The sequence below is a fragment of the Martes martes genome (genome assembly GCF_963455335.1).
Source record: "Martes martes genome assembly, chromosome: 14".
NCBI lineage: Eukaryota > Metazoa > Chordata > Mammalia > Carnivora > Mustelidae > Martes > Martes martes.
The window spans coordinates 52,100,885-52,122,940 of record NC_137902.1 but is presented as its reverse complement, the minus strand read 5'-3'; the positions used below and the strand labels follow the sequence as shown (position 1 = coordinate 52,122,940).

General features: G+C 34.7%; 1 protein-coding gene across 4 annotated transcripts in view; it reads left to right on the top strand.

Moving 5' to 3' along the window:
- The window catches only part of ADK (adenosine kinase), a 523,602-nt gene that overhangs the window by 160,247 nt on the left and 341,299 nt on the right, over window positions 1-22,056 (top strand). For all 4 annotated transcript variants that reach the window (XM_080822506.1, XM_080822503.1, XM_080822505.1 and 1 more), the window contains exon 4: window positions 16,120-16,198. In XM_080822506.1, coding sequence (XP_080678632.1) covers window positions 16,120-16,198 — 79 coding nt within the window. The remainder of the gene's footprint in view (window positions 1-16,119; window positions 16,199-22,056) is intronic.

Genomic DNA, 22,056 nt, shown 5'->3' with positions numbered 1-22,056 from the left:
GTCTGTGTAACAACAGAGAAGAAGGGATAAATGTTCTGTTAAAAATTGGTGAATCTTGGTGAAAGGTATACAGGTGCTCTCTGTATTATACTGTAGTCTTTCCATAGTTTGAAATTATTTCTAAATCAAAAGTCACTAAAACTCCGTGTCTTAGAAAATTGGGATGTTTGCATGAATCTTACTTGTCTCATAGGCTTGTTTTGAGTTTCAAGTGTATTTCTGTGTGTCCATGTGTATATCTTTCTGTGGAGGTAGGTAGGTAGATATGCACATATGTACATGCAGAGAAAGATATAGTCTTTTGGAATTTCCTTGTTTGTTTCTCTAGATAGTACAGTCTTTTTTTCCCATTTAATTGCCGATAGATATGTCACGTCCCGAATGTCAAATAAATGGAATCATACTGTATGTAGCCCTTTTATGTCTGGCTTCTTTCACATAGCATAATACTTTGGAGATGTTCTTGCATGTTCTTGAATGTATTGTTTGCTTTTATTGCTTAACTTTTCGTGGATGTAACACAATTTGTTTATTCATTCACTACTTGATGGACTTTTGGGTTGTTTCAAGTGTTTGGTGCTTATAAATAAGGCTGTTCTAAACAGTCATGTACCTTAGTTGTCTGGTAGTTGTAGGTTTAATTTTCTAAGAAATTGCCAAATTGTTTTCCAGAGAGGGTGTGTCATTTTTTATTCCCATCTGCAATTTATGAAAGTTTGTTTCTCCACATCCTCATCAGCACTTAGTATTGTCAGTTTTTTTTTTTAAGCCATTCTAATAGATGTATTTCCTTAAGATTTTCAGTAGGATTTTCCCTGATGACTAATGATATTAAAGTCTATGCTAAATCTTTTCTTTGGAAATGTTTCTATTAATCTTTTGCCCAATTTTTACTGGATTTTTTTCTAACTGTTGAGTTTGGAGAGTTTCTTTCTTTCTTTCTTTTTTTTTTTTTTTTAAAGATTTTATTTATTTATTTGACAGACGGAGATCACAAGTAGGCAGAGAGGCAGGCAGAGAGAGAGGGAGAAGCAGGCTCCCTGCTGAGCAGAGAGCCCGATGCGGGGCTCCATCCCAGGACCCTGGGATCGTGACCTAAGCCGAAGGCAGAGGCTTTAACCCACTGAGCCACCCAGGTGCCCCTGGAGAGTTTCTTAAAATATTGATGGGATAGTATAGCCTTCTCAAAGTTAATACTTAACAATAAATATTAAAAAGTCTATAACAGGGGTGCCTGGGTGGCTCAGTGGCTTAAGCCTCTGCCTTCAGCTCAGGTCATGGTCTCAGGGTCCTGGGATCGAGCCCCGCATCGGGCTCTCTGCTCAGCGGGGAGCCTGCTGCCCCCTCCCTCTCTACCTGCCTCTGTCCCTACTTGTGATCTCTCTCTCTGTCAAATAAATAAATAAAATCATTTTTAAAAAAGAGTCTATAACAATATCCTTGAAACATTAGGTCAATCATATTTAAGTCAAATTATGAACAGTGTTTTGGTACCCTTATTTGTTAGACTCACTATGACCTGTTTAGAGTAAACATAGGTTGTCAGGCTTGTCAGGAATTAATGTTATGTAACATAAAAAAAAAATACCATAGCTTGATAATAAATCACTGTTTCCAGGAATGTCAGAAAATAAAAAGTTTATATTTCTAGATTTCTTATTAAATTTCTCACATTTATATCTTTGCCATTTGTCCTGCCAATTTACAGTATTGCCAGGGTAATTTATTTAGGCTTTAAAAAAGAGATTATTTGAAAGAAATTTCTTAACCTTTTAAGAACTGAATGAAGATAGATTTTAAAACTTTCTTTGAAATTGAACTAGAGAATTTTGATGCTTAGATTGCAAGAGTAGGGCTTTACTTTTTCATTTAGATTTTTGTGTGTGGATCATGGTCATTGGAATTAAGTGTCCTGGGATTGTTTTCCTATAGTATAGTGAATATACATTGTTTCATTATCATCTTCTAACAAATGGTGTCATCCTTACCTTTCAGACTCCTGATTTTCTTTACTCTTGTGTACTGGGTATTCTTTATTCATGAGTGCTAGATTTTCAAAGCAGAGTATGCTTATTTCATTATATTAATTGTGTTAGACTTTGCGTGTATTTATGCTGTTACTAATCTACCTCTTAAAATGCATTGAAACACCAATTACAGTTTGTTCCTCACTCTGTAAAGTGGAAACTGTTTGGAAGTCTTAGGAAACAGTCAGTTCACTTTAATGACAAGCAGTGAAGTGTAGCTGTTCTCTTTTCAGTATAGCATCAATTAATTCTGTTCCATTAAAATTTTCAGTTACTGACCTTTCATAATTTTCTGCTCATGTTGTACTTAGTACAGTTACTGCTTTTGAAAATGTGAATCTTTTTTCTTCTTTTTTAAATTTCTATTTTTATTAACATAAAATTATTTGCCCCAGGGGTACAGTCTGTGAATCATCAGTCTTACAAATTTCATAAGTGCTCACCATAGCACATACCCCAATATCCATAACCCAGCCACCCCATCCCTTCCCCCTCAACCAGGTGAATCTCTTTGTATTATACCATCCTACATTTGTTTCTATTAATAGTTATACCTTGATTTTAATGCTTAAAGGGGTTTTTATTCTTTTTAAAAAATTTTATTTATTAACACATAATGTATTATTTGTTTCAGGGGTACAGGTTTGTGATTCATCAGTCTTACACAATTCACAGCCCTCACCATACCAAATGTACTCCCTAGTATCCATCACCCAGCCACCCCATCCCTCCCATCCTCCTCCCCTCTAGCAACCCTCAATTTGTTTCCTGAGATTGAGAGCTTCTTATGGTTTGTCTCCCTCTCTGTTCTCATCTTATTTCATTTTTCCCTCCCTTCCACTATGATCCTCTGTCTGGTTTCGCAGATTCCTCATATCAGTGAGATCATATGATAATTGTCTTTCCCTGATTGTCTTATTTGTACCCTCTAGTTCCACCCACGTCATTGCAAACGGCAAGATTTTGTGGGGATTTTTTGATGGCTTCATAATATTCCATTGTGTGTATACACACCACATCTTCTTTATCTATTCATCTGTTGATGGATATCTAGGCTCTTTCCATCGTGTGGCTATTGTGGACATTGCTGCTATAAACATTAGGGTGAATATGCAAGGGGCTTTCATTCTAATGGGCAGATTATGTTACTTTGCTTATGTTTAAGTTAGCCATTTAATTACTGCCCAACTTTCCACAACTGGAAGCTGTGTGCTGCTGCTGGTAGCATGCTTATGATCATCAATATTTTTTTTTTATTTTTACCAGAAGCCAGTACTTTTAGTAGACTTTAAATTTCCGTATTTGATCATTTCATTTGATACCTTTTCTTTTGTATAGTACCATGCTGAGGTGGTACTGTATCTCAAAGGATTTAATATTAATCTGAGCATCAGAAAACTGTGGTTAGTCATAGCTTTGCCTACCTACCAAATAGTGTTTGAAAGCTTCTCTACTTCCTTGTATTTTACTTTTTTCTCAAAGAACAGAACAAATACAAAGATAGCTATCTTATTAATTGTCAGGAGTTATCAACTGTTTATAAGGTATTTAATAATATGTGATATGAGAGTGAAAGTATTACTTATAATTTAAATTCTTTTCATTGTCAGAATAAGTATTCAGACTTCTTTAAGTGTATGTGGTATTTTGCTTTTTGCTTTTTCCATACGGTTAGTCCAAAGGAAATTCTGAATTACATTCCAGTGACATTAATTTGTAATATAAAGTTTTCTTTAGTAAAAATACTGTCATTATAAAATGAATATAAGCACATGATCACATTGTAGGAAATACAAAAAAAGAAAAGGCTTATATAAAAAATATCAGCAGCACCTGGGTGGTTCAGTCGGTTAAGAGTCTGCCTTGGCTCAGGTCATGATCCCAGCGTCCTGGAATTGAGCCCTGCACTGGGCTCCTCACTCAATGGGGAGCTTGCTTCTCCCACTCCCTCTCCCTGTCTCTTTGCTCATGCTCTCTCTTTCTCAAATTAATAAAACCTTTTAAAAAATAAATTAAGAATGCCATGGGCATGTTAATGTATTTTCTTCTTGTCATTTTGTTAATTTCTAAAGAAAAATAATGAATGTGTTAAATGCATCTCTGATTGTTTTGAACACTTATCATTTCTCTTTTGTTTTTTGTTAATTTGTCCACTTGTCTGAGCCTAACATTTTAATTTCTCTTCTGTATGAGAATATTAAAATAACATTTAAAAATTGAACTAATTTATTAAATTAATACTAAAATACATAAAATAATATTTAAATTTTTTGTTTTAAATGTAATATGCATTTTTTATAGGATGCAAACAGAAAAACATAAAGACATAGTCTTATGGTTTGTCTCCCTCTCTAATTTCTCCCCCTTCAGATTTCCCTCCTTTTCCCTTTGGTCCTCTGTGCTATTGCTTATGTTCCACATATGAGTGAAACCATACGATAATTGTCTTTCTCTGTTTGACTTACTTCACTTAACATAATCTCCAGTTCCATCCATGTTGATACAAATGGTGGGTATTCATCATTTCTGTTGGCTGAGTAAGATTCCATTGTGTATATATTCCACATCTTCTTTATCCATTCATCTGTTAAAAGGCATCTCGGCTCCTTCCACATTTTGGCTGTTGTGGACTTTGCTGCTATGAACATTGGGGTGCATGTGCCTCTTCTTTTCACTACATCTGTACCTTTGGGGTAAAATACCTGGTAGTGCAATTGCTGGGTCGTAGGGTAGCTCTATTTTTAACATCTTGAGGAACTTCCATACTGTTTTTCAGAGTGGCTGCACAAGCTTGCATTCCCACCAACAATGTAGGAGGGTTCCCCTTTCTCCACATCCTCGCCAACATTTGTTGTTTCCTGTTTTGTTGATTTTTGCCATTCTAATTGGTTTAAGTTGGTATCTTATTGTGGTCTTGATTTGTATTTCCCTGATGGCTAATGATATTGAGCATTTTTTCATGTTTCTATTAGCCATTTGTATGTCTTCTTTGGAGAAGTGTCTGTTCATGTCTTCTGCCCGTTTTTTGACTGGGTTATTTGTTTCTTGAGTGTTGAGTTTGAGACGTTCTTTATAGATCTTGGATATCAGCCTTTTATCTGTAATGTCATTTACAAATATCTTCCCCCATTTTGTGGGTTGCTTTTTAGTTTTGTTGACTATTTCCTTTGCTATGATGTTCTCCTTTAGGATTTTGATGGAATTCCTGTCTTACATTGAGGTCTTTCATCCATTTTGGGTTTATCTTTGTGTATGATGTAAGGGAATAGTCCAGTTTCATTCTTCTATATGTAGCTGTCTAATTTCCCAGCACTACTTATTGAAGAGACTGTGTTTTTTCCATTAAATATTTTTTCCTGATTTGTCAAACATTAGTTGACCATAGAGTTGGGGGTCCATTTCTGAAGTCTCTGTTTTGTTCCATTGGTCTATGTGTCTGTTTTTATGCCAATACCATGCTGTCTTGGTGATCACAGCTTTGTAATATAGCTTGAAGTTAGGTAACGTGATACCCACAGCTTTGTTTTTCTTCTTCATCATTCCCTTGGCGATTTGGGTTTTTTTCTGGTCTGGTTCCATACAAATTTTAGGATTGTTTGTTCCAACTCTTTGAAAAATGCCAGTAGCATTTTAATAGGGATGGCATTGAAAGTGTAAATTGCTTGGGGCAAGATAGACATTTTAACAATGTTTATTTTTCCAGTGCATGAGCATGGAATGTTTTTCCATCTTTTAGTGTCTTTCTCAATTTCTTTCATAAGTGTTCTGTAGTTTCTAGAGTATAGATCCTTTACCTCTTTGGTTAGTTTTATTCCTAGGTGTCTTATGGTTTTTGTTGCTATTGTGAATGGAATTGATTCCTTAATTTCTCTTTCTACAGTTACATTGTTAGTGTATAGAAAAGCAACTGATTTCTATGCATTGGTTTTGTATCCTGTCCCATTGCTGAATTGTTGTATGAGTTCTAGTAATTTGTGGGTGGAGTCTTTCAGATTTTCCACATAAAGTATCATGTTGTCTGCGAAGAATGAGAGTCTGACTTCTTTGCCAGTTTGAATGCCTTTTATTTCTTTTGTTGTCTGATTGTAACATTTAAAAATTGAACTAATAAATTAAAACTAAAATATGTAAAATAATATTTAAAATGTTTTTAAAAATATATAAGTAAATATAACCATTTTTCATATTGCCAAACATCTTTATATTTAAAATTTTTAATTTGTTCAGTTTTGCTTTCATATAGAAAATTTTAAATATTTTTATATTATCAAGTTTGTTTTTATTCTTTTTTTCTTTCTATTATCTGGAATCTGTCATCTAGAAGTTTGATAAGTACTGAATCCAGTTTTTCCTCTAGCTAAAATTTTATTTAAGTAATGTTTCCTCTGGAAGTTTTTAAACATTATGAAAGCTGTTTATTTTTATTAATTTGGGTTTCACAAATAGAGTGCTAGTAGGAAAATGGATCAGCTACTATTCTTTCACTCCTGTCAGTCATTTGATTGAAGTGTTTGATATGCCCATTCCATTCAGACAAAGAAATTTAACCAAAAGGAAGAAGTAGGAATGAACTTATCAGGTACTAAAATTGCCACACTTTATTCCCTGCAGAAAAAAATTACATAATGGAGGGGCACCTGGGTGGCCCAGTCAGTTAAGACAGACTCTTAAGTCTGACTCTTAGAGCGCTGGGTGGCTCAGTGGGTTAAGCATCTGCCTTCAGCTCAGATCATGGTCTCAGGGTCCTGGGATGGAGCCTGGCATTGGGCTCTCTGCTCAGAAGGGAACCTGCTTCCCCCTCTCTCTCTCTGCTTCTCTGCCTACTTGCGATCTCTCTCTATGTCAAATAAATAAATAAAGTCTTTAAAAAAAAGAGTCTGACTCTTGGTTTCATCTCAAGGCATGATATCAGGTGGTGAGACTGAGCTCTATGTTGGGCTCTGCACTGGACATGGATCCTGCTTAAAATTCTCTCTCTCCCTCTCCCTCTCTTAAAAAATACACACACACACACACACACACACCCCGCACATAATGGAAATAAGTTGAAGTTTCCGTAACATGTAAATTTAACATGTAAATTAAACAATTTCATCCCTAAACAACTTTTAAGATTTTTACACAGTTGATTAGATTATTTACCTATCAAGTTATACTCTGAGTTTTGAGGCTCATTAATGTTTCAGCCTGAATTTTTATTTCATTCATTAAAGATACCCAGTCCTTCATCTTTCCCCAGCATTTTCCACTGGCCGCCTTGACAGTTTTGACCCAGACAAGGTAGACCATTCACAGACAAATAGAAAATTTCGTATTGGCTAGAAAAGTATATGGAGAAAACCAAGATGTAACTTATGTATCCTTTTCCTGCAAGAGATAAAAGGCAATAAATCTTGCCTCATTGGAATCATTTCCCTAAATAGAAATGTTTCTTGGTTTATCACTATGTAGGAATTCTCTTTGCTCAGTACGATTTTCTTCTCTCTTGGATTTCGTTTCTCAATATCATCCACCTGGTCATCCAATCTAGAAATCTCAGAATTGTCATCCCTCTACCACATCTTCCACTTCCAACTGTTTTATCACATGTTATGTCTTCAACCTCAGAAATGCTTCATCAGTTTAATTTCTCTCTAGTGCCTTAGCTCAACAGCTCATCTTTGGTATGAACTATTTGAAAGGTGACAGTCTGCCTCTCTTATTCTACATTGTCCTCCAAACAGTGCTGTCACCATTTTTAAAAAAACAAGTCTGCCTTTCACACTATTAGCAGTCAGATTTTAGTAATTTCTGCTTGCCTAGTGAATAATGTCTAAATTTATTAGCATGGCAGAGACAGTTGCGTTTTCATTGCCAGTTTTTACTACTTTGATTTTGGCCTATGTTTTATTCTGTGTTTAAATTGTTCCTCAGCATATGTCATGTTTTTGTTTTACCCTCAGTTCTGAATATTTTTTCTCCCTTATCTGTCAAATTCAGTTCAAATGTTAAATTTTCCCTGCTTCTTTCATTCAGAATCACTCACTTCTCTGCTGTATGTTTTTTATTCAGCTTTGTTCTATATGTAGTTCTTTTTAGATAATTGTATGGAAAATTGTTATGTTCTTCCATTATAAAATGAAGTAGATTAAAAAAATGTTTTTGTTGCAAAGCAGTTTATATGCTTATTACACACTCAAAATAAATGTCTACAATAGCCATACTGGTTCCTATTTTGGAGCTAACTACTGTTAACACCTTGGTTGTACTTTTCCAGATTAGTGTGTGTGTGGGGGGGGATTTTGATTGTAATATACACAGGTATATTTTCATCATTGGATTATATTGTGTGTTTTGATAACTTAATATTTCTAAATTGAAATATATGGAAATATCAGTAGCTACAGGTCTAACATAAAAATTAACTCTTTAGTAGAAGCAGTTCATACATACAGTAAAAATAAAGTGAAAAATTAAGTACTTCTCTCTAAGACTTCTAACTTTGGGAAATGGACTTATCTGGCCTTTCATCAGGATTCGTTAGAATTTATTAGGTCAAAATTTAGAGTAAGACTAAGTTTGCCCCCTTATAACTATTACTACCCACTATTATTTGTGCGTGTTATGCTGGAGGTCCTGAATCTCTGAACTAAGGCAAGAAAAAGAGAGGGGGAGGGAAGAAAAGGAGAAAAAAAAAATTGTTATTGTTCACAAATGAGAATGTATATATGGCAAAAAACATAAATTATTGGAATTAGAGATATTAGCCACTGGATAGATAAAAATTATTATATAAAGAATTATATTTCTGGGGCTGCTGGTTGGCATAGTTTGTTAAGTGTCCGACTCTTGGTTTTGGCACATGTCTGATTTCAGGGTCATGAGATCAAGCCCCACGTCAGGCTCCATGCTCAGTGCAGAGTCTGCTTGGCTTTCTCTGCCCCCCCCGCCCCGCCCCTTGCTCTCTCTTTTTAAAATAAATAAATAAGTCTTTAGAAAAAAAGAATTCTATTCCTAAATACCATCAACAAATAAAAATTAGGTTTAAACAAATATCACAGTAGTACTAAAACAAAGGAAGTATGAAATAGTGACTCTAATAAAATATATGCAAGATTCATGGCAAAAATTATGAAACTAATTGAGAAATATAAAAGACCTAGATAAATGTATTGTGATGTACAGTGTGATCAAGGATTAGACAGTTTAATATTGGAAAGGTTATCACTTTCCCATATCTATCTATCTATCTATCTATCTATTTTTAATGCACTCCTTGTCAAAATCTCTGCAAACTGTTTTTTGGAAATTGACGTATTTAAATGGAGGTACAAAGGCCAAGAATATTCAGGGGCACCTGGATGGCTCAGTGGCTTAAAGCCTCTGCCTTTGGCTCAGGTCATGATTCCAGGGTCCTCGGATGGAGCCCCGCATTGGGCTCTCTGCTCAGCGGGGAGCCTGCTTCCTCCTCTCTCTCTCTCTCTCTCTCTGCTCGCCTCTCTGCCTACTTGTGATCTCTGTCAAATAAATAAATACGATCTTTAAAAAAAAAAAGAATTTTCAAAGCACTCATGAAGAAGAACAAAGTGAAGGTATTTGTTTTTCATTAAGACTTATAAGACAATAGTAATTAAGACAAAATGCAGTTTGTGCAGGGTAAACATACATATCAATGAATCAGAATTAAGAGCCCAGAGATGGTCAAGCATACATATATCATTATCTGTTTGTCTATGTATGTATGTATGTATGTATGCATGTATAGTGATAATGGTTCTGGAGGTTACACAACTGTTCACTTTATAACTTTTTAAAATTACATATTTATTTTAGATAACCTTAAGAAATTTATAAAAAACAAAACTAAAGTAAGCCCAACAATGTAACTTCCCTCCTTCTCCACTCCATGGAGCTACAAATATTAACAGTTAATGTTTTTAGTTTATCATTATAAATTTACTTTGTGGTTATGTCCCATTCTTTAACAAATTTACGTCTGTTGATTATCTCCTGGAAGATGAAGAATATAGTGCACTTAGACTTTTTTCTTTTTCCTTCCTCATTGCCTTCTTTATGCTTTTTACATATTTTAATATTTCTAATGATTGATTTAATGACATTAAACAATATACTTTTTTTTTTTTAGATTTTATTTATTTGACAGAGAGAAATCAGAGCTAGGCAGAGAGGCAGACAGAGAGAGGGGGAAGCAGGCTCCCGCTGAGCAGAGAGCCTGATGCGGGGCTCGATCCCAGGACCCTGAGATCATGACCTGAGCCGAAGGCAGAGGCTTAAACCACTGAGCCACCCAGGCACCCTGACATTAAACAATATACTTAAAACTTCTTTTGAAAAGTTGATTATTAACATTTGAGATATTTAGGGACTCTTTAACTGAAGGAAAGAAAATTAGTAAACTTTTTCATTTCTCTGCTTTCTCATCTCAAAATGTCAGTGTTATATATAATATTTTTACATTTTGTAAATGTTATTAAATGTTACAAATGTTTGCAACTGTAATTAAATGTTACATGTTGTATCTCAGCATAGATTCTAAAATTGAAAACCAAACAAAACCTCATTACCAAATAACGAGGTAACTTTTATTCTTTGTAGAACCAAGGAGCTTGATTGGAAGGATTCATAGAATAGAAACTATATTCCTTTGTTATTAAGATTTTTGCTACTTAAGGGAGAATTTTACATGTAACAAGATGTAATGGGCTCTCTTCAGATTTCTTTTTGGATTCCTCTACTTTTCCAAAGTCATACACCCATTCTCACTTTTTCATTCCTTTTTTTTTCTTCCCCACAACCCATGCTGTCTTTGTTGTTTCTTTTTGATTGTTACACCTCCAACTTAGTAATTTTTCTTTTATAAAAGCAAGGCGAAACAACACTTACATGTGAAGTTTATTTTTCCCTTATAAGTTAATACTGTGAGTGGATATTGAATTCTATTTGGAAATCTTTTTTTCTTCTAGTGTAGAATATAATTTTTTTTTTTTTTTTGCATCCTATCTTCTTTAAGAAGTTTGGTGTATTCTGATTCTTATTCCTTTTCTGATTATCTGTCATTTTTCACTCTAGAAGTTCTTAAGGTTTTCTTTTAATATGAAGAGTTCTGAAACTGAACAAGGTATTGTCCAAGTATAGATCATAGTCCCCTTCCTAATAGAATTGCTTCATATTTGGACAAATCTGAAGATTATATATTTGTTCTCTTTTGAAAACTTTTTTTCTAGTATTTCTTTCTTACTCTTATCGCTAGTCTCCCCATCATTCTTCTTAAATGGACCTTGGGCTACCTGATCCGTTCTCTATGCCTCTTAATTTTTCTTTCATACTTTTCATCTCTTATATTTCCTACGGTGTTTTTCCTGGGTGTTTTCAGCTCTTTTACTTTCATCTTATTTTTAATCCACATCCATTTTTATTGTTCAGGACATCCTTTCAACTATTGATATTTGTAAAAATTTCATCAGTGGTTAAGCTAATTTATAGAAACGCATTTTCTGGTAACTTCTTTTTCATATAGTTAGGCAGACAGGTTTTCTATATTGTCTCTGAGAAAAAATTAGGCAGGTAGTGGAGTACAGTGCAGCAGTTCTTCAGAAAGTTAAACGGTTAGAGTTAACAGTTAAAAGTTAAACTGACCCAACAATTCCACTCCTAGGTAGATGCTCAAGAGAAATGAAAATAGTATGTCCACACAAAACTTTGTGAGTGTTCCTCACAATATTATTCATAATAGCCAAAAGATGAAAACAACCTATGTGTCCAGAGACGGGTGAATGTAAAAAATGTGCTATATCGAGGGCGCCTGAGTGGCTCAGTGGGTTAGGCCTCTGCCTTCGGCTCAGGTCATGATCTCGGGGTCCTGGGATCGAGTCCCGCATCGGGCTCTCTGCTCTGCGGGGAGCCTGCTTCCTCTTCTCTCTCTCTCTCTGCCTGCCGCTCTGCCTACTTGTGATCTCTCTGTCAAATAAATAAATAAAAATCTGTTTAATTAAAAAAAAAGATGTTTTAAAAATGTGCTATATCCATATAACACAGTGTTATTCAGCTATAAAAAGGAATAAAGTGCTGATAGATGCTCTAGCATGTATGAACACAGATGACGTTATTCTAAGTGAAAAAATCTAGTCAACAAAATCATACACATATTATTTGATTCCATTTATATGAAATGTCCAGAATAGACAAAAACACAGAGATAGTAAGTTACTTAAGGATGGAGATATTTGGTTTTGATAACTTAAAGTATGGGGGTTTCTTTATGTTAATGAATATATTCTAAGATTGATAGTGGTAATGGTTGCACAATTATGAATATATTTAAAATGATTGGATTGTAGACTTTAAATGAGTGAATTGTATGGTATGTGAATTGTATCTCAATAAAGCTGTTACAAAAGATTTTTAAAGAAAAAAATGTAGGCTGAAAAGTTACATAATTATCAGGATATGAAAGACTTACAACAACAGATTGGAACATATAAAAACATTTTACTCTTGTGGATAAGGTAGAAGTGGTTGGACCATATTCCAAGTAGTATTTAAAGGAATTACTGTCATTTTTATGTCTCCTATCACTGCTTTGTCAATGCTATTATATTTTCTTTCTGTTAAGCTAGATTTATTATTTCTCAAATTTGTGGTCTGTGTGTGGCCTCCACTTGCTTAATGGTGCTGTTATATATTTGTTCGTATATATGTATATGTATAAATATATATAAAACATGTTTTTTGACATCCAGTAAGACTTGGAAGAGGAAGCAAACATATGCTTCATCAACCATCTTGACATGTGAGGTCCTGATATTTTTGTACCTCTTGAACTGATTCCAAAAGTAATGTTAATAAACACAAATTTGGTTTCTATAAAAAACTCTCTTCATTGGCTGGAATGAGGAGAATTATACACTGATTTTTGTGTGTTTGTAATTAACAAGTAATTTTGATACTAGGGTTCTGCTTTTGATTCACTATTGTGCCATATGTGACCTCTGTTTGGCCATCCACTCAAATTTTATACCTAACTTTTCCCATTTCTGTTTTTCTTTTCTTTTCTCGTCTTTCTTTCTTTTTTTTAAAAAGTAATCTCTACACCCAACGTGGGACTTGAACCCTGACCCCGAGATTAAGAGTCCCAAGCTTAACTGACTGAGCCAGCCAGGAGCCCCCAACTTTCCCCACTTCTTAAAGAAAGGCATTCTTTTAGGTCCATTTCATCTCGAAAATTGATCACGTTTACTCTGTTGTTTATTTTTAGTAAAAACTTTTATTCTGTTTTACTTTATTGTTATTGAACACTCCCTGTACCATCCAATAGTACTTTGGTGTAAGAGTGGTATTTTCTTTATTTGCATATCTGGTATGATAACCACTATTTATAAGCGGCTGTGGAGCACTTGAAACGTGGCTAGTGTGACCGAAGAACTGAATTTTAAGTTTTATTATACTTTATTAGCTTTAATTTGTATGTCTATAGCTAGAGGAGGCTACCTTATTAGACCAATATGGTTCTAGACTATTCTGGTTTAAAAAACATTAATTCTGTTAGATGATCTGGAGAAAAAGGATTACATGACCAAATAAGCTTAGGAAGTATGTGTACTATGTCCATCTTGAATGTTAATGTGCATATCAGGATATTAAAGGCTGTGATATATTCGAAAGAAAGAAGACTATTTAACTATCGCTCAGTTTTCCTAAAACTTATGGATACTCAGAACCCTTTAAGGTTTTAGGGTTAGGTTCCAGAGCTAACATTTATAGAATACATATGGCATGCCTAAAGTTATTGTTTTAAACATTTTATTCAAATCATAATTTTTTTTAATGCTTACCACAAGTTTATGAGGTGGGTACTATTTAGCTCCTGTTTACTTTGCTCTTTGGAAAGTGAAACACAGAAGGATTCATAGATGTGGCCAAGAACACACAGGAAGTAGTACATTCTGCATTCTGATGTGTAGTCAGATTGCTGTTGAGCAGTATGTTGTATGCCTTACAAGATAGACATTTCATTTTATATTTTCCATTAAACTTTCCTAAGTTCTTGGTAATATACTGTAGTTGGTCTATTATGATTTTAGTAACTATAACAAATTTAGGCCCATCTCATTCCCCCCAAAATATTATAGCTATTTCATTAGTAGTTGTTTGAAGGGAGAAATTGATGATAGATTAAAGAAGGCTATAACTTAAGGAAGGAGATTCTTGAGAAAGTGAGAAAGGATGGTATTGCTGTAACTAGCATAAACTAGGGAGCTTATAACAAAATCCATTCTCTCACAGTTCTGGAGGGTAGGCAGTCTGAATTAAGGGGGTTGGCATGGCTGTGTTCCTTCTGAAGAGTCTAGGGGAGAATCCTTCTTGCCTCTTCTAGGTTTTGGTGGGTGTTGGCATTCCTTGGCTTTTGGCTTATGGCTTATCACGTACTCTTTGACTCCACCTTCACATGATCTTCTCCTTTGTGTCTCCTCTTCTATTATAAGAAGACTTGTTACTGGATTTAGAGCCTGCCTGGGTAATACAGGAGACATGCTCTTATCAAGAACCTTATCTTGTATCTGCAAAGACTCTTTTTTCCAAATAAGGTTACATTCACTGGTTCTGGGGACATATCTTTTTGGACATCACCGATTTGTAATTCAACTCGTTACAAATATGATCTAAAACCTTTGGAGGAATTGGTTTTTGAAAGTGGAGGGACAGCAATTGATCACTGTATGATTACTTTATCCAGTCACTCTCCCTTTCTCCTCTAATCTCTAGTATCTCTCTTTAACTGATACCTAGTTCAGACAAAGGAGAAGAGAACTTCCCTTGACCTACTGCAACTACCCACCTCTGCATCTGTGCCTATATACTTTGCCTTCTCTACTCTTATTATTACGTTAGTATTATTAGTGGTATACAAATCCTGCTGTCAGAGTTCTGGGCAGGTTTGCTAATTGTGTTTATAGGCATCTCAGGGTTTTATAGATAGAATTACAAGGCAGTTGGAGGTATGGAGTGGGTATAACTCCATTTTTCTTATTCCTAATATAGCTATCTCTATATTTGTCTTTTTTTATTTTGAGGTTCTGCAAAATGTTTCATTTCAGTGAAAGGATCTATTCTATATTTAAAGTTTTTAAAGGTTTAAAAATACTTTTCAAGACTGAAACTTTCCTTGAATATTCTACTCATATCCCAATCTCTCTCTTTTTCAACCAACCTCCTGTAGAACTTGCTACCTACATTGCATATATTCTGTTATTCGATAATTTGATATTTTCTAATTTTCTCTGTTTTCTCATATGTATTCATCTTTTTGTCACTCCAAAGCTTGTTAGCCTTTTGAAATTAAATTACATATTTATGCCCCTTGGATTTCTCCCACAGACTCTAACATGTTAGAGACATGTAGGGAGTATTGATTTGAGATCCAGATTAATAAGTGCCCTCTAATTAGAGATTTATTCAAATCATTGTCCATAGTCCTTTGGCTGGGTATGTGTAGTAGGAGGGATGTACATGGATCATGTTAAATGGAAAGCTTTACGGGTAGTGAACGTACATATTATTCTGGAAAGAAGTTCTATAGCTTTTGTCAGATGCCAAAATAATGAAGTATCAAAGCTTTAAATCATTTCTGTCTGTGCTTTTGTTTGGCAGATACAGAAATCATGTCACCAAGCAACTTGCTTAGAATCATACAATCCAGTATAGTTTCACAGTTCTTTAAATTATAAGCTGATTGTCTTTATGATATCTAGAACTTTAAAGTTATTACAATATATATTTGTAAGGATTTTAGAGATCACTTAATATGGGAAAATATGTATTACTTATAATTGTGAATTTTTATTGTTACCTTTTTTAGTTTAATGGTTAATTATGGACAGCTTATATATTTTAAATTTTTATAATTATAGATTTGTGCAAGAAATTTCATAAGTATTGAAATTCAGCAAAGTTTTTCATCCATATTTCAATTCTTACAACATAATTATGTAATTAAAAGTATTTTAGTAATTGTGATTTAATGTACTTCTAATCAGAAAAGTTCATCGTGACAACTGACAGATGCTAACTTTTTTCTACTGTGATTTCTTTGTAGGTTTGATGAACTTGTAAAAAAATTCAAGGTCGAATATCATGCTGGTGGCTCTACCCAGAATTCAATGAAAGTGGCACAGGTTGGTTAATTATTTTGAAAGTTATAAAGAAATGGATTCAAAATGACTCTAGACTATATTTTATTGCTATAGAATTGTTTTGTCAATTTTTAATTGGGTTTTTAGCAATCACTGCCCATCTAATTAACAAAAATTACAAGCCAGGAGGAGAGTCATCTCCAGGAACCAAATTGACTGTACCGGGATCTTGGATTTCCAAGCCTTCAAAACAGTGAGAAATCGATTTCTGTTGTTTATGCCATCCAGTCTATGGTATCTCATTATGGCAGCCTGAGCAGACTAAGATAGATTACATACCCAGAAGAATTGGAAGAAGGGTCTTGAAGAGATATTTGTATACTCGTCTTCATAGCAGCATTATTCACAATAGCTGAAAAGAAAACATAGAGCTATAAAAGGAAGGAAATTGTAACACATAGTACAACATAGATGAATCTTGAGGGCATTATGCTTAGTGAAATAACCTAGTCAGAAAAGGCTGAGTACTGATAATTCTCCTTATATAAGATACCTCAGGTTGTCAGGTTCATAGAGGAGGAAAGTAGAATGGTGATTCCAAGGGTTAGCAAGAAGGGGGAGTTATTGCTTAATGATTATAGAGTTTCAATTTTACAAGATGAAAATCTGTTCTAGAGATGGATAGTGGTGATGATTTTTCAACAATGTGAATGTACTTAATGCCACTGCACTATACACTTAAAACTGATTGAAAAGGTAAATTTTATGTATATCTGTTTTTCCACAATTAAAAAATAAATTTAAAAATAGGTCCTAGAAATTCTTCAGTAGGCAATGATACCAGCATGATTCAAGTTAAAGATTTCATTTGCCTGTTCAGCAATCAGTGAGGCAACAGAGCAGCTTAAGAGCATGGGCTTATTCTTGGGACCTTGCGAGTGCATTAGAACTGGGTTTGAGTTCAAGCTTTGTCACTTTACTGCTCTTGAAGCTATGAACAATCTACTCAGCTTTTCTTGGCCTTTCATCTGTAAATGTGGTAGTTGAAGCTTATCTTGGAAGTTGTAAGGATTAATGTGATAATGTTTATAAAAATTATACTACTTTTAAAAAGAAAGCTTGAAAACCACTAGGGTTGAAGGCGGTTTTTTGTTTGTTTGTTTGTTTTTGCCATTTTTCTGAATATTTTTCATCTTAACAAAGCTTAAATTTATCCATTTATGGACTGGACAACCAGAATTGTGGCTCTCATCCACTTAAAAATAGTAATCCAATCTAGCCCTCAACTGAACATCTTGTTTTGCTTTTCATTTCCCCTAATATTTTGAGACTGCGTTTCCTTTCCATCTGACTGATGATCCAACTACATAATTGCCAAATTATAATTTATGTCTAGGATAGCCACACAGTTTTCAAAAATAATACATTAGAAGTACTTTCCTTTAGAAAGATGATTTCTCAGATTTTCCTTGGCAGACAATAATAGGAAAAACTGATTCATTTGTAGATTAAAAGGCATACTTATTGAGTGTCTGCTATGTGCTTGTCATTGTGCTTGGTAGTAACTGGTAACTTAAGCTCTCTAGTCTAAATTTTGAGAAAAATCTGAAAAAATAGAGCCTTAGAATGAGCGACACTGATAGAATCTTAGTTGTATCTAATTCTGATATAGTCTTGTTCAATGAGGACATTGAGTTTGAGCTTAGAGCAGCCTAAAAAGTGTAGGCAAATACAACAGAAAGGAGTTGACAGGGAAGGGAAAGTATTGGGTTTTGTTTTGTGTTAGTGTTTGGTTGGTTTGGGACTTTTCTTAGCCATTTGAGTTCTCCTTCACTCCAGCAAACAACTGGATTATAGGTTTCCATTGTTTCAATCACTCTACATTATTAAAGAAGCAAGTATTGGGTAGCAGCTAACAACTCAGTAGAGCTACACTTACTGAATGTCTGCCAGGTGCTGTGAACTGTAGCTCTGAAATAGGATAAGATCTATTCAAAGGGTAAAAATTCAGTGATCATCTAAGTTTTCATAGATCACTTAATTCTACATAGTTCTTAATCATATATACCACGTGAAATATGTGTTTTCTGTATCTATGTGTGTTTTATGTAATAAATATTTTAAAAATATTCAGTCTTCGGTAAAGACAAGAAAAAAAAAACAGGTGGATGGATTTCATATATTGTGAACTGATAGGTTATAAGATTGAGCCAAAGTCATAGGACTTGTTTTAAACTATAGACAATAAATAATCAAGTATCTTGGGAAATAGGCAAATCTGATGTGCTGTATATAAATAGCAAGTAAGTTTGTAACCTGCAAGACTGCTAAGGTTAGACTAAAGAAAAGTGTATTGTAACAAATCAGAATATCACTTAAAGAAAGGGTTGGAAAACTGTATCATGAGCATTTACCACTGGGCTAATAGTTCTGTCACCCCAAATAGACCCCTTGTTAGTGACACTTAGTATGTTCTCATTCTGGCCCCATACACACTACCCAGGAATGGCAAATAAAACCTTGACTGTTCAGCAGGGCAATTATCAAGCTTCAGCATCTTTGCTCTTGAGTTTCTCTCAGAAAACAAGTAGAGTGTGTATGTGCGATCCTAAGCACTACTGTTTGTGGCGCCTTGCTTAAACTGTGACTGTCTTCTCATAAGTACACCATCATCATCAGAGGAGCCTGATGAGGTAAGTAGACAGGGCATTTGAACATTCGGCTAGTGAAATCCCTATAACTTGATTGCCTCCTGACTCATTACACTATGATTCTTAGCTTTTCCCCTTGCTTCTTGCTGGTGTTTGTTTGTTTGTTTGTTTTTTAATGAATCAATGTGTAGTATCAACCTCTGCATTTGGTTGGTAGGCCCTTTTTGTTCTTTTCCTTTTGGGATGGCTGACATGTTTACGTACTTGGAGGCTACTACTGTTTCAAGGTAATTTTCCCACACAATACTAGGTTTAAATGAACTTCTCCCTGTTCCATGGTTTAATAATAGTTTACATGGTAGCCGTGGAAAAATATGCAGAAACATTGAAAGGGAGCATTATTTGCAAAGATCAACACTTCTATGAAAGACGAACTAAAAGTCATACAGAGAGTAAACGTTAACACTTTACAATCAGTGTAGAGCTCATTCTGTCAGATCTGACCAACAACCATACTTTCATATATCAATTGATATTGCAAATCATGTCAACAAGAAAATGTTCTCATTAGTTCTTTGATACTTTGATTTGTTAAATTCTTGGAGATTTTAATGCAACCACAGGCAATATAAAACAATATTGTTGAGATGTCTAAATACAAATCTAGACTTTCCTCACCTGCATGTTTGACAGTGTAAATTTAAATTTTGTAAAATTTTATTCGTTGTAAACTTCTCTTTAATGAAAATGTAAAAATCTTATCTGAAAAGTATTCTGCACCCCTTGTATATACCACTGCCAGAAAGTGGTATGATTTGCTTACCTGTGATATTGATGCTTTCACATTAAGTGCACCTCAATATGTACAGGTGCACTTAATGTGATTTTTGAACATAAAGAAATGGAAGGAGGTAGCCGCCTTGGACATGTGCCTTAAAAATGGCTATAATTGTTGTTGGACTTAGAAAAGATATCCTGCAGTAAAATATTTTTAAAGTGTGAGACAAGAAGAATGTCCTTGTCTAATTTGGCAATGCATTGAGTATGAGAATGGAGAAAAAGATTTTACTGAAACAGAAATTTATATGCCATTTCTCCAAAAGTGTTTGATGGTATTTGAAGAAGCCATACGGAGACTAGAAAAAACTTGCACAACAAACAAATGTCTCATTTTTGTATGATTTGACTGCTTCGTAACTCAAGGTGGGGGAAAAAAAAGTCACCACGAAAGGACAGCCAAATTAAATAAGACCTTCTCAATTTCTTTACTAAAACTGTAACTCATTTGGATTGCAACTTTGACAGTATAAATTGAAATTACCAGTGTGCTTCTGAAATGATGTTCATTTTACACATGGAAAGCATATATAATTTAATCCATCGATCCAAAGGACATGATTGATAAACAGTTGGAATACCCAAACAAGCATTTAGATTCAAAGTAGGTGGATATTTTGTAGAGTTTGAAACTAATTTTAACATATCTAACTACCTGCCATTGCTAATAAGTACAATCCTATGTATTCCATGCTCGAATGCTTTTATTGAGAGGTATTTGGCTTGATATCATCACAGGACTGACACCAAGAATATGGACTTGATATAGGCAGAGCAGTCAAAATGAAGTTTACATTGAACTATATGCAGTTTTACCACAGTAAAAAGAAGGCTGTCCTAATGGTTCTATTCAGTTCAGAGAAGTGTTATTGGAAAGGAGACACAAACATAAAACTATTAATCCGTTTTTAATCTTCTTTTTAAAAAATCTTTCATTTATGTACATTAAGAATATACAATATGGCCTATAAAATTTAAATTCCAATAAAGAATTTTAAAAGTTTAAGTTGCTGTATTTATTTTACCAAACGAAAATAATGATTATTTTTTCTCATACATACTATTTAATTAGTCCTACTTTTAAAAATTACTAATTTCCACTGTTAATTGCTCCTATTGTTTAAAAGTAGCACTTACATAACAGAAAAGTAAATAATACAGAATAATATATACTTTCATCTCTTCGATTTCCCGTTGGATTTGTAGGTGTTCACAATGGTTAGATAAGCTATCTAGCTGATCTCCTGCTACCCGATGTCGTCTCAGCCTGCTACTTCTCCGCCATCTTGACTCCTCCCTCCTAATATATACTTTCAAATAGGTCTGTATTGGTTGATTCAGGATGCCATAGCAATACCAGAGACTGAGTGGTTACCCAAGAGAAATTTGTTTAATCAGAGTTCTGGATATTAGAAGCCCAAGTTCAAGGTGTTAGCAGCTTTAATTTCTTGTACTTATTATTTTTTTAAGATTTTATTTAGGGGTGCCTGGGTGGCTCAGTTGGTTAAGCCACTGTCTTCGGCTCAGGTCATGATCACAGACTCCCGGGATCGAGTCCCGCATCAGACTCCCAGCTCCGCAGGGAGTCTGCTTCTCCCTCTCACCTTCTCCCCTCTCATTATCTCTCTCACTCTCTCTCTCTCCCCCTCTCTCTCAAATAAATACATAAAATCTTTTAAAAAATGATTGTATTTATTTGAGGAAGAAAGAGTGAGCCCATGTGTGCACTGGACATGCATAGGATCGGGGGAAGGGACAGAGGGGGAGGGAGAGAAGAATCCCAAGCAGTCTCCATGCTGAGCATGGAGCCCCAGCCCCACTTGGGGGGCCCCAATCCCACAACCCCAAGATCATGACCTGGGTGGAAACCAGCCACTCAACCAGCTGAACCACCCATATATCCCAGCTTTGATTTCTTCTGAATCCTCTCTCCTGTTGGCTCTCTCTTCACATAATTGTCACTCTGCATACCCCTGGTATCTCTCTCTGTGTTTGTATCTATTTTTATAATGACAATGGTAAAATTGGCTTAGGATCCACCATAAGGGCCTCATTTTAACTTAAAGGCCCTATCTCTAAATAAGAGTTGCATTCTTAAGTTCTGGGGCTTAGGGCTTCAACATAGGAATTTGGGTCGGACACAATTCAGAGCATGTCAAGTACTCATTTGTATGTTTTTTATTTTTGGTAGTGTACCATTTTGATTTTCTTCTTATTTCCTTTTGTGTATGTGTTTTAGTTATTTTCTTAGTGGTTACTTTGGGGCTTGCAATTAACATACTAAACTTAAAACAATCTAGTTTAAATAGTACCAACTTAGTTTCTGTGGCTTACAAACACTTCTCTCCTTTGTCTTTCCATCCTCCCCCTTTCTATCATTATCATCAGTAATTCTTTATACATTGTGTACCC